Raw genomic sequence first — 14,061 nt, forward strand, 5'->3', positions numbered from 1 at the left:
AAAATTTGAATTTATTCTTCTGAATCAGGCTATTACTAAGTGAATGTAATCTATTCAGACCAGGTTTGGTCACTACTAGATGTCTACCAGCATTCCATAGTTTTCATCCTGAAATTTCTTGTTCTCTTTAACCTTATGACCAGTCTTCCCCAATTTCTCTTACCATACTTCTTATTCCTTCTGAGAAAATTTTACCAATACCTAATAAAAAGAGAACTCTAAGAATCACTTTACTATTCCAAGTCCATCTGCTTGTACGTAAACATCTACTCGATAGGTACATCTGAGCTATTAATAACTATTAATAAAAGCTCTTTTTATAACTCAAAGAAGGAAACAGGATTTATCATAAGTCATATGTGTACTGCCATAAATGCACTTACACCCTGTGAGTATGAGGGGAGTATAGGGAGAGTAGTGCAGCTGCAGCCTGCTAGTGAGAGGCATTGCTTCTGGTTTAGTTAAGTCTTAGCCTGCCCCTGAATTCCACCACAGGTGTGTAACCACTAGCCTAAAAGAATTTCACAGCCCTCTCCTCAACTCTTCTATCTTGGAAGCGTGGACAGTAAAGGACCAAGAACTGACTCCTAGAGTTGTATTAATCTTTGTGTTCTCTAACAAAGTATAAGAATTACAAGTAACTTAACCACAACATAACTTCATACACCACAAAGCAAAATGAAAAAATTCACCTCAGAATATGTATTTTTAATAATGTTTTGTAACAACTTAAGAGTCTTCTCTAACCACATATTGCTAAAATTCTAATGTTTTACCCTACTCCAAAGTGAAAGAAAACAAAGAAGTGAGGAAGTAATACTGATCAACCTGATATGTTTTATTTTTTGTCCTTTTTTTCTCACTTTTCATGCCATTGAGTTATCATTTATTATGAAATATTTTGATACTGACTGTCCATCCAAGGTTTGTAGTTTATGTTCAGATTAACCATGTCACTAAAAAGTACCATTTCAATTGCATGAAAGCATAACACAAAGAACAACTATGAGAACTGTAGAGGACAACATGTATCATCAGTAAAATTATTTTAATTATTGCAGGTGTATTGAAGAATCTCTTACCTTCTCCATGTACTGTGAGCAATTTGACTCTTGCAATAAGTTTGAAGCTTCTTGTTTATAATACTCCCCTGTTTCATTCAGAAAAGGACACTCAAAAATTTCCTGATAAAACTAGAAGAGAGAATTTTTTTAATGGACAAATAATGTATAAACTAGATTGACACTCCAAATTAAAAATACATAATCAGAAATGTGTATCTACCTTTAGGGGGAATTTTTTCTTATACTGTTCAACATGAACAAAGGAGTTAATAACCCCATGGATTACTTTCTGGTTTGGGTCTTCTCCACAGCGATCACTGAAATAGACAAAGAAAACATTTATGAGAATGCAGGTAGCTGATGTAACTTGTCTATAGCCAAATGAAATAAAATTGGATGAAAACATTTTCCAGTAAACTCCTCTGCTCAAACTGGCAAAACTGAAGAAGATTAATCTTAAAATAAAAAATGCACTTCTTTCTCTCATATACATTTAAATTGTTGAAATAGTTATTCATGAACTGTTCAAAAGCATTTAAAGGTCATGAAATTTTCAAGTATTTGATGAGGATATAAGCATTCCAAATTACATATTCTAAGCAAGTAGTTAAAAAGCTACAGTAATTTCCATCTTGTATTTGGAGCCTTTATTATATAACTACCTTCACACTCTTGCCCCTTCCAAAAAAATCCATCCTTTTCACCGGCATCACAACAAGAAGCATGCTGTTTATTTTTCTGAATATGTACTATTCAACGTTTAGATTTCAAGTGGAATAAATAACACACCTGGCCCACTGTCACAATAGTTAATCATACATCAGAAAAGGAAAACCTTACATATTCCATTCAAGTTCTTAGCTTCAAATGAAGCAGTTGAAGTGAAGAAAATGTTGTCTTTAGTTCCATTCCGGTGAAAATAGAAGTAATTAAAACGAGCGTTTTGCATGCTAAAAACATTAGCGTTCAGTCCTTTGCAAAGACTGGACATAACAGACCCACAGCAGAGACTTCTCTTAAGACATGAGAAGTTCTAAAAAAAGACCTCTTTTCATATGTACTTTACAACTAAGCAAAAAAAAAATATTCCTTAACTCCTAAGTTGTTAAATAGGACTAAAATATACAAAAGTATAATTTTGATTAAGCATCAAAGAAAACATTACTATATACCCATCTAGGCTGGGGTGAAATAGGGGAGAGAAGTAATTTTGCTAATGTCATCTATTTTGGTTTGTAATCAGGAAAAACTCCAGAGGACATCCATAAGCTGTGGCGGTTTACCAGGACAGCCACACCAGCAGTCATTTGTGCTATGCACACCAGATCATCTTCATGTACTTACAACACAGTTAATTATGGATATTGCTTTCAAACACTACTGTTTTCTCAGATCTGAAAACTTAAGCTCATGGTGGGTGTAAAGAATTAGTTCTCTTAAGATATTATGAACAGTCATGTGTATAGTTTATGCAGTTTTATTTCCCATTACAAATGAACTGAACTGATGGATTCCATCAGGGATGGTCTGACTTTTTTCACCCAGGGATCAGGAAGATTTCCTCTGGTTGTGGGAGGTGAACCAATGGAATAAACCTGTGTTTGGGTACATGTAACGACACCCTGCATCCTTGCCAAGATCTCTCTGCAGGGTCTGATGGCAGAGGCAGCAGCACAGAATCACAAAAGGGAAAAGTGAAACATCTGACCTGGGCCTGCAGCCCAGAGGGATCAAGGAGCATGGAGAGCTTCAGGATGCATGCAGCCTGTGAACACAGGGCTAGGCCATGGAACATAGGAAGCCACAGAACTAAGAGTTGAGCATACTACAAAGCAGGGCTCTGGCAAGAGACAGCCCAGTCCAGCTCTCACACGCAGGGCTCTGGACCCGGAAAGGACCCTGGACCAGGTACACAAACACAAGCAGCATTACTGGAGGAACAGCACAAGTCCCAGCTTCCCTCTGCTCAGTTCACAGCTACCTGAGACCTTAGCCCATACACATGTGGGAGGGGAGGGGGCAGCAATGGCCGGACCTAGAGGACTCAAAGGACAATGTACATTAGGAAAAAGCTGTATATGTACAGGAGACATGCCCCATGGAAGAGCTGGAAGGAAGGAAACAAACTTCTGAAGCAGAGGTCAGATGGCACAAAGGTAATAAATGAATACAAACCCAACACAGAACAGGCCTTGCCTGCTCTGGCAGCCACTTCAGGTTTATATTTACACCAGTGGCCCTCTGCTCCCAGGAATGTGCAGTGCAAATGTCAACAAAATTTCACTGAAGTTTTAAGGATGACTTTCACAGAAGTTGTAGTAGTAAGAACAACTGCCACGCTAAAATGGAATTAGTGACCCTGCAAAGGCAGAAGTCTATGAAACATTTATTTTCCTTCTTGGCAGCAGTCAGCAAGCAATACAGATGCATAATGCTCCAGAGCAGCCACAACACAGGTTGAAGCAGGGATGTCACAAGATATCCTGGGTATAAGGGTATGATGATGTTTAGAAAGGAATCAGGATAAAAAGATAAAGTGCTAGAAAAACAAGTTCCACTAATTCAGGTGGTGACAAGTTATTTCTTTTCCAAACAAAATGGAGAAAGCTACAAAACACATGCACAAGAAAATTGTGCTGGTTTGTATTAACCCCATCTTATTCCTGTCTTCAGGCTCAAGCTAACGGTGGATGTTCAACATGGATTGTACAGTGTATTACTACAGTCCCAAAGAAGAATATTTTAAAAATTTCAGGTACAATAATTCAATATCAGGTTCATTAAAAGAAGATTCAATCACTCAAAAGAAGTGCTCTGCTGTGTCAGACCAAGGGTCTTTCAAAGCCAATTACCTACAGAATTCATTCTGAACTAGATGAGCCTGTTCCAAACACTTGTAAAAAAATTAACTTTCAATAGCATTAATTTCAAAAAAATGGTACAGAAATGTATTAGCTTAGACAGGAATAAGTCCAGTTAGTTAGAAAGTGTTAGTTATCTTTAGTAGAGAAGCCTCTCTCAGGTAGTCTGTACTAATCACACTGTCATTTGAGATAGCACCTGCGTAATTTCCAAATTATTTCTGTTTAATAATTTCATAGGCAAATTTTCTCACAATTCAAGATCCTGTAGGCTTTCCTGTTGAAACAAAAATGCTGAAGGTGATATTCAGCTTGCCTTGTAGAAGGAGTGCTTGGGCTAGAGCAAGGGGGAAGAAAGTTTTATAACTGGAATTCTGTATTAGGAGTGCAGTCAGACAAGACAGGTTTAAGTGATTTAAGAATTCTTTGCTGTTCAACGGAACTAATCCTGCTCACTTTTGCTCAGTCACCGGCCTCTATCTCTCCTCCTTTGCTTTGGCACTCATCTAATGCTTTGCTGAATTAACTTCTTGCGCCAGTCTGGTCAAACATTAGCCAAGATGGTTTTCTGTCACATTAGCAGTTGAGCTGGGTCACTAAGGGACTAGGTGAACACCAAATTCATCACATGAAAGGTAGTAGAGCACAGCCTGCTCCTTTTCAGTGTTAGTAAACTCTTAGATCAGTTTAGGCATCTTGTTCAGCTGAGCCACAAGCCACTCCTTCTATTTCTTTATTTTCATGTACCAAAGAAAAATTATTGTCAATTTTAATGTATAATGCACTGCACAAGCTTCTATCTTCTAAAAAGTCAGTGTGCTCAAGGCTGTAGTCAGAAGTCTTTTTAAAAATCCAATTAAATACATTGATAAAGAAACATTTGAAAGAAGAATCCGTGGCTCTGCCTCCCTACCATTTTCAGTGCAGTAAGAAAGCTACTTTTATATGCAACAACCGAGTAGTGTTGGTTATCAACTCCACATACTGTTGTATGCTACACAAACTTCCTGTCTAGAAGTAGTTGAACTGTCCCAGCTACATAAATTTAATTATTTAAAGCATTGTAATAAATCAAACCATGCACAAACAAGTACTATGAGGAGAACAGAGGAGTTTTTAAGCATACACATGTATTAGTAATTTTATTAAAATTTTAAGTTATATTATTCTCATGCATACTCTTGCATGTCTGACAGATATAACTTATGGATATCCACCTTGTTTAATCCCTGAATTACTGAACTCAACGCTAAAAGAAATTTAAGTCACTTGCAGCAGCATCTTTAAAACTGCCTCTTAAAGCTGTATTGACCAGGGAAATTATAGCAAAGAACAGCAACAAGCCTATTGTTACATGCAAAGGCCATCCTCAGAACCTCCACAGGAAGCACTGCATTCATGATAGCAGGAATAAAACAGCTACAAGAAGTAGTTCTCTCCCATGTAATTAATTAAATGATATGGAGATCACAAAGTGGCTAGAAGAAACTTAATTGTTGGATGTATATTTTGAGAAGCCGAACTCAATTAACTTCTCTGAGATCACACAGAAGACTCCCTAATAAAGAATGGGGAAAAAAATCCAAATACAACCATTAGAGACAAGGACCAGAACTTTTATTTCAAAGTTTCCAAACATTTTAGTAACAAATAGTCAACTTGTTACAGTCTCAAGATCTAATGCCTCCAAAATGCCAGTGACAACCTTGATCTAAACACCAGGGGAGGTCTGCAATCAGCCTCAAGCTAAATACAGCCCATTATTTTAAGAGGCATTAGATGTCTGTTGAAAAAGGTTTTCACACACATTTCCACTCCCACCCACCGGTGACACATATACATTAACTAAGACAAGTCTTCAGCATCAATGTGCTTGATATAACAAAGGAGAATGTTTTTCACCATGAATTAGGGAAATCTCCATTTAGTAAAAATAAATTGTTAGAGTAAAAATTGATAAAGCACTATTAGTCCTGGTTACAAAGGAACAATGATTCAACAAGTGGAAGGAAATAAATACTTCCTGGCTTCAGAAATACCATCCAAAAGAGACATGATATCTGTTACTTTGTTGTCAAATATTTAATTCAGGAATGAAAAATACAAATAAACTATTTAAATTAGGTTTTCAACACCTTACAATTTTTTTTCTGTCCAAGTACATGTTCAAGGAACCTCAATCTGCCAAATTACCTCTCTCCCTCAGTTTACCCAGACCAGCTTGATCACCTGAATAATCATACAAAAACCCCCAGTCACTGGGCAACTCCGGAGTTATCCTAAACAGTGGTAGGAGTGCAGAAACTGATGAAGCTTACAACTACACATAAGATCTGTAGTAGATCTCAAAATTTCTTTTATTCATAAATTAAAAGATCCCTTTGAAGTTAAATAAAATTTTTAAACCAAAGTTTTATAAGTCCCAAGCTCTTTGGCTTTGTTTAGAAGTAAAAAGAAAAAAAAAAAAATCAGAGATAAAATAATAACTTTCCCTCAAACGGCAAAAAAAAAATTATCCTCATTTCATTCAAGTCAAACACCAAAAACGTTAAGTGAAGGAACTGATCTGAAAACAGAAACCCAGAAGCCTTGTCTTCCTGGCAGATAAGCAAGAACTGTTCTGGGTTCCATGCAAAGCAAAACATCTTCTCTGGCTTTGGCAAATCTTTGCCCAAGGCCTGGTCCTTAACTTTAGTGACAGCACACAAGTTAAAGACAATCAGCATCAGGTTGAGAAAAAGGCAAAAGGCATCCTATGGGACCTGGATGATTATTCTACCTCCTCTCCTATCCCACTGATAAGAAGGGATGCTGAAACAGAAAGATCACCACTCTGTGGTTACAGGGAATTCACTGCCTTTTTCTACACATGAAAGCCACAAATACATAGCTACAATGAGAGAAGCTGATAGACCATCATCATCAGATAAGAAGTTACCTTAAAAAAGCCAACATAAAAGAATTCTGTCAAAGTCCACAGATTTTCAAATAAAAAAAAAAAAAGTACTATACTCCCACATCATGTTAAATCAAGAAACATTCAAGTACTCACTTTTTTATTTCTCGGAGGAGCATTCGAATAAGGATGGCCTGCAGTGGCTCAATCATTAATTTTCTCCACATATCAAGAGCTAGCTGTCAGGACACAACACAAGTTTCCATCAACAAAATTACATTTTAAAAAAATCCTAAAAACCAGCACATCAAACCCAGGACAGTATCAAAGATGACACAATTTCCCATTTAGGATTTTAAAAATTCAGTTGTTACATAACCTCTTCTTTTTCTAGTCAGGCTGTATGTGAATGCTGGCTTCCCAACCTGCATTCTTCCTACACATCTAATAGAACAGATTCATTCTTGGTTCCTCCATCAAGTACTCTCAAATGCATATAAGAACCCTAAGCAAGTTGGCTACAAGGGCAGATTTTGAGACTACACATAAACAACACATCTGCACAGTAACAGGTAAGTAACATTCCTTTCTAGCCGAAGTGTCTGAATGTGTACAAACACCAGTATTTCTAACAATGATTGTAAAATAACCCTCAGCTGACAAAAGGGAACTTCTCTTGGCTAATTTGTCAGAGGTCACAGTCAAAGATACAGAATCCTTTCATCCGACACACAAACATCTCCAAACTAAGATGCTTACATCTTAAGCAAAGTCAGGCTGGCAAGCTAACATTTGGCTTCAGATGGACTTCAACTCACATTAGGGACAGACTACCCTATTTCTAATATATCATTGGAGGAATCAGTCAAGTGGACTCAAATATTTCAAGTTCTTATGGGTGAAGCAGCTGCTCCCAAGATACATCACTTTAAACAACACAATTGTAATAGTTCAAATGAGCTTTTACACTTGAATCAAAGTCAGCCCAAAAGGGATAATGTGATCCCTTATATACAGAGAATAACTGCAAATAGGAGACCTCCATACCTCCAAAATCACACACCAGGAAGCAGTAGACTGGGAAAAAATGAAACTGCAAAGCTCAGTAAGGACAGAATATTGCTTCTAAGAAAGCTTTGACACAACTTACAGGTCATTAAGATTTAAAAATAAACTGTCAATCAGTTATGTCTTAACTGAAAGCAGGCACATAGCTATCAACTGCCAACCTGACCCAATCCATGAAATAAATCTTTTGAAAAAGCCGACAAATGAACCTGCTCCAGCTGTCACAGCTATTCAGCACCTGTGCTGCAATGCAGGGTTAAGAAAGTAAACTTTACACAACTGCACAAGCAGGCTAAAGGAGAGGTAAAGGTTTGCTTATAAATCCAAAGACAGATGATGTTTTGAAACCAAAGTTGTCCAAGGTTTGATTTTCACTGTCTCGCCTTGTGGAGAGTAGTTGGAGAACAGTTAAGTTGCTGTAAGACAACAGGAACTCATCCAGAACAGAATGAAAGAAGCCAGCTAAAAGAAGCCAGCTCTGGAGAGAGAGAAGAAAGGGAGGGGAAAAAAAGGAAAAGAACTGATACATTTTGTGACTATGAGGTGAAGAGAAACAACCTCAGGTAGATCTATTCTGCAATGCAGTCTCTAGCATGGTCCTTCTCACATATGAGCTACCAGTGGGAAGCAAAGTCAAGTTGCCTGTTGGACCTTTCTTGTCAAATAAACTATAGACAGATCAATCCAGCAACCTGATGTATTCGCTCAAGACAGTTTCTCCCTCTTGAGGATAGGGACTGACCTTACTTCTCCAACTAGACTGGAAATACAGAATGTGGCAGTTTTCTCCGTTTTCCAGAATCTATTTCTGGGGGGGAAAAACCCAAAAGGCACATCTTAAATATCTTCTAGCTTGGGGCTCCCACAGAGCCATTGAAAACTCAACAGTTTGGAATCAGCGATAGGAGCTCAACCCAGAAAAACAGTCTCCTTCACCATGCATTTTTTAACATACACAGGGGAAAAAAGTAATCTCTTGCAAACACTGGCAGACTATTTTCATTAACTTACCTCATCCTGTATGTTTTCTAGTGCAATTACTGAATGTCTGGAACACTTGTGGGGATGAAGAACTGTTTCAAGCTGTGCCCACACACCTCACACAAGCACCTCTACTCTCATGTACAGACCTATTGTTACACACCTTGGAAGAACTGAGCAAGAATGGACTTGTTTAAGATTACTGAAAAGCTCCCAAAGTTGTCACCACACAAGAGCGATGTTGAGACAGAAACTTCAGAACAGAGAGTGCAGTTCTGCTTCTAAAAATACTGGGAATTATTTATGCAACTTCATGCTGAGAATGAAGAGATCTATATATAAAATAAATGTCTGCCCTTGGGTAGATAAAGGCCAGATCATTTCAATCATCTAAAATGGCATAAACGGTAATTCCTTCAATTCTAAAGTGATGAACAAATAATTTGACTTCTGCCAGAGCCCTTGTACAATCCAGAGAATAAAAGACAGAATCCTACAGGAACCATAATGAAAGAGAAAATGCTTTCAAAACAAAGACTAATAAACAAACAAACTAACAAACAAAACTGATAAACTTGCCAAGTTCCTTGTAGATCAAAAAATGGAGCAATGAATTCACCAAAATAATGCTGCAATTTAATACATGAACATAGGACTCAAGTCTCCGTTACTTTTTAAGATAAAGGACTGACTGCCTTAAACCTAATCCTACACCAGTTGTGAACAGATATTAACTTTACTGCCCTGAGATTCTCAAGAAAAGCTTTTATACTTTGTCACATCAAGAAACAGAAGCCTAAAAACTAATGTTTCAAGGGCTTCCAAGAACAAAAGTATACTGCTTCTTCAGAATGTTTTCTAGATAGCAGTATCACTTAAGAATCGAAAGCTTGTTTGCAAAGTGGTTCTATTATCACATTTAAAAACCAGGTTTTCCAACAGTTTTTGTATTTTGGTTTTTTCCCTGCCAGGTCACTCTTATTTTTCTACACCAAAACCGTAATCTCATTTTACAAAGGGAACAGCACTTACGTCAATAATATTTCTGCGACATAAAAAAGTGAAAATTTCAAAGTACAAAGCTGAACTCATAGCATTCTGAATACCATTTATATCCAACCCCACTTTCAGAGACACCTACCTCTCCAATTTCCATCAAAGGTTCATTCATATCCACCCCTCCATAACCATACTGAAGATCAGCTTCAGTCAATTTGTTCTTCTTAATAAACTGTGTGTTGAGGTACCTATAGAAACAGATATTCTAATCAAAACAGGCAAATAGAAAAGGCTTTTTAAATTAAGTTCAGAATTGTGAAATGCCTTCCACATCACAAAATATAACCCCCTTTAACCAATACCATTGCTATTTGCAGAAAAATGTTACAATACAAATGACATTGTAAGAATTTACATCACATTAAAACAGTAGTGTTGGTAACTGAGAGATCAAACAGGAACCTGAAATATCACTGTCAGCACTTTCTTGGTGATCAATATACTTGTGTAAGAACCTAACCTTTCAACATGCACTGCTGAGTTACTTGTACATGTATGTGCAAGATAACTCCTAAACTCACAGATTAGTATTAGAGTGATAGTAGTTTATTTAACTGATTGAAAAACACTCCTACTATCAGATATTTTTAAGTTAGAAGTATTTTCTTCTACCTGTACTGTTTATTCTTTTGTGTTTCTCTCTGAAACACAGAAGTATTGCTAATTTGAACGGGGCAAACTTTTGCCACTTAAGAGCCCTTACTCAGGTCATGGTGACCAGCTTACATCCAGATAGCAAATTTTAAAGAGAAGAAATTATTTTAAGTAGCAGTTATAAAGAAGAAATACCATAAATACTATTTTTAAATTCAGTATTTACTACTGCATAGTTTTTATAAAGAACACAAAATGGATTCTATGCAAGACCTGCTAAAACAGCCCTCCTGACTCTCAGTATTCCCATGAAACAAATATTGTAACATTTTTAAACGGAACCATTCTTTTTTTTCCCAGGAAACTGGGAAAAAAAATTCTAAATACATTTCACAACGATACTTACAGTATTTCTTATATTAGAAATGCTTGAATGAGGCAACTGAGAAGGTTTTTTAAATTGCTGATCTAACCTGAAGTTTTGAGATGCTTAGTCTCAGACACTGGAAAGAGCCAGATTACTGAAGCACTTTAAGGGATTCAGCCTTCAGAGGCTGCACCAGACCACAGGTGTCTGAACACTCTCGGCGTGAAGGCAAAAGCCACGCGAAGGAGAAAAGGAGGAACACACTGTGAAATCTTGTGAACTTGAAAGAATTTAGGACACCAAAGAATCCAGAGAAGGAAGACTTGTCATAGTGCAGTGATGACAAACTGGAGTACAGCAGCCTGAGCTACTTTCAGACTCTTAGAGAACTGTAACCCTGTGCTGCCATCGATACCAACCACGAACTGGAAGTGCAGGTCTCTCTAGAAGGCTACAGCCCCTCCATGTCATACAAAACCTGTGAGGACATCAGGAACAGCTGGAACACCAGCCTTAAGAAGGCTCCTTGGTGGCATTTTCCTATCATCCCCCATATGAACAAAGCCAAGAGCTGCCAATCTGCTTTTTCTCGTTAAACTTGCTAAAAAGGAAAGCCCTACACTCCCTTCACTTATCCCCTCTCTCTTCCATCAGTATATACAGAAAGTGAACTAAGCATGTAAAACTAGAAATTGCTATACCTTGATATGCTGGTATTATTACAAATATTTTAAATACAAAATGGAACAAAGCAAAAGTTGCACCACATTTGTTTAGTTTTCAGGATTTTATTATGAACAATTGTAATACTTTTTTTTTTTTTTTTTCTTTAAATGACTTAATTTCAATTTGCTGGATACTAAACCTCTCCCAATCACTTGAAATTAAAGTACACAGACCAGATTTTTTAAAAGTACCTACGAAACCAGTTACAGCACCAAGACACTGGTAAGGCCTAATGTTCAGCATTGTTTTTATCTATTATTTTTACCATCAGAACTAACAAAAACAACAACTGAAGAAGTTTATTTCAGTGTTCCTTCCTTAGTCCATCAGTTTTATCACCTTGGTTTTGTCAAGCACATGTGGGATTTTACTTTTCAAACTGAATCCAGATTTGTTTTCCTAGCAAAATGCATCGAGGAGGATGGGTAAAAAACAAAAACACCCAACAAACTAAAAAAAACCAAAAAAACCCACCAAAATCAACACTGAAGAAAGAAAATATTTAGCTCATTTGCCAGTAACATGTTTGATCTTTCATTTTATGGATTTTGCTCAAAAGTGTCTCACATTTGAGTGCTTAAAATATTGCCTATCAGGTTAGAAGCAGAAATGCAAGCCTAATTAAATTTTAAGGGAATCTATTTTAAAATAACTTTCAGATTGCCACCTGTAGACATTAATCAGTTTTCACTGCTGAAAGAATTACACAAATTAGAACCTGGAATACAAAAGAGTCAACCAAATTATGGTACTTTTTTCGAGCAGGCATGCTATAAGAAAAGAACTCCAACTGATCTATAAAAAGCAGAACATCTTAAAGCTTTGACTCAAACCATGCTGGTTCAACTGCATATTGCAGTACAGTGCCATCCTTGTAAAGAACTCCTAGGATTATATATAGCTTATACACTGCAGGGTTGATTAGCACCAACACATTTGGCACTGAAACATCAAGTAAAATATATTAGTAATGGAAAAACTTTAGGAACCACCTCAGATACTTACCTGTTGAGGTACCAGTTTCTCTCATGTTCTGCTACCCTAACTATATTCTCTCCAAAATTGACCTCAGGCACATTAATCTATTGCTCTCTTTAATCAGCACTCTTCAGCTTAACCTGCAGATCATTTCAATAATTTCATTTTGAAAAGCTTACCTGTATAAACAGTCCATATAGTCTGCCCCTTTGCTATACTCTTCCCAGTATCTGTGATACATAACCAGTACTTGCTCTTCAGCTTCCAGAACTCTCTGTGAAAGCACACACACCCCACACATCAGAATTAGTATGAAAATAGCACGCATAATTAGAAAGTTATCACAGGATTATCACTTTGGAATAGCATTGCATATTCAGAATTGTGGCAATGACCAAAAAGCTAACATATCTTAATATTACCAAGTTTTGATAAGCCAGCTAGAACACCTGGACTTGCTTTATTTTGCACTTTAAAATAGCAATCTCTCTACTGTATGATTTTCTATTGATCTTTTCAGAAGTACCTGTTTGAATAAGCCTGGTTCATATCCTCACATCAAACTGGTGGGATAACCTACAGATAATTCCCTCACTGACACAGATCAGTTTTATATTCCAACAGCCACAGGCACTGCACACTGGAAGGATTGACCACCTATAACCATTTAAAACCACTATGCCTTACTGGATAGACAACTTCTTATACTTACCGAGAATCACAGAATAAAACAAGTTTAACAAAGCACAGATACATATAAATGTAAAACACATTAAAGTTTTTCAAATCTAGGCCAAAATATTTTGAAATTTAAGCAAATCATTATCTAAAAAGTTACTGACGTTCTCAAAATAGATTCATACTTCAGAGAAGTAAGTTCAACAATTTAAACAAATTATTATGATTTGTGAAGGGGGACTAGATCCTAGGGAACTCAGCTTTAATTCTCTCTGGAGTCCGTAATTTTAAAATCTGGTTCAAGCAGCAAAAAAGTCCATGCAAAAAAGGGTAAAAAAATATGAAAGAGGAAAGCTGGTAGACAAAACAGAATTGAGAATGCTTTCCTCTCATGTATGCAAAGAATTTTCCAATGTTATTTCAGAGACAAGTGGTGGATAACCAATTTCAAAACTGGATCTATGCCTTCTGCTACTTCCCACAGCTTCCACTGTGTTAGCACCTGCTTGATTATCCTAAGTGAGCTCATTCAGCTCACTGAATAAATGAAGAAGAATTTATTTGGCAGAGTTCTCTGCTAGTTTAGTGAACTGATTTAGTCTATCAGAGTGCCAGAATTATTCTCTCTGTAACCAGTGGAACTGCCCATTAAGACACCCAGCCTATCTTGTCAAATACTCAGGTACCTAAGCATGAAGCCATTTAGCAGCACTATCCAGAATTTGCAATGCTTTACCCCCTATAAACACACTAAAGACACTGAAAAGCATCTTATTTAAATCTACTTCT

At 36.9% G+C, this 14,061-nt stretch overlaps 1 protein-coding gene across 3 annotated transcripts in view; it reads right to left on the reverse strand.

Moving 5' to 3' along the window:
* Positions 1–14,061, reverse strand: part of CUL2 (cullin 2) — a 41,489-nt gene that overhangs the window by 17,268 nt on the left and 10,160 nt on the right. For all 3 annotated transcript variants that reach the window (XM_040073848.2, XM_040073839.2, XM_040073829.2), the window contains exons 4-8: positions 12,774–12,868; positions 10,012–10,117; positions 6,978–7,060; positions 1,285–1,381; positions 1,083–1,193 (exon numbers count right to left, since the gene is read on the reverse strand). In XM_040073848.2, the coding sequence (XP_039929782.1) occupies positions 1,083–1,193; positions 1,285–1,381; positions 6,978–7,060; positions 10,012–10,117; positions 12,774–12,868 (492 nt within the window). The remainder of the gene's footprint in view (positions 1–1,082; positions 1,194–1,284; positions 1,382–6,977; positions 7,061–10,011; positions 10,118–12,773; positions 12,869–14,061) is intronic.

This window comes from Hirundo rustica, chromosome 1 (assembly GCF_015227805.2).
Source record: "Hirundo rustica isolate bHirRus1 chromosome 1, bHirRus1.pri.v3, whole genome shotgun sequence".
NCBI classification, from domain to species: domain Eukaryota; kingdom Metazoa; phylum Chordata; class Aves; order Passeriformes; family Hirundinidae; genus Hirundo; species Hirundo rustica.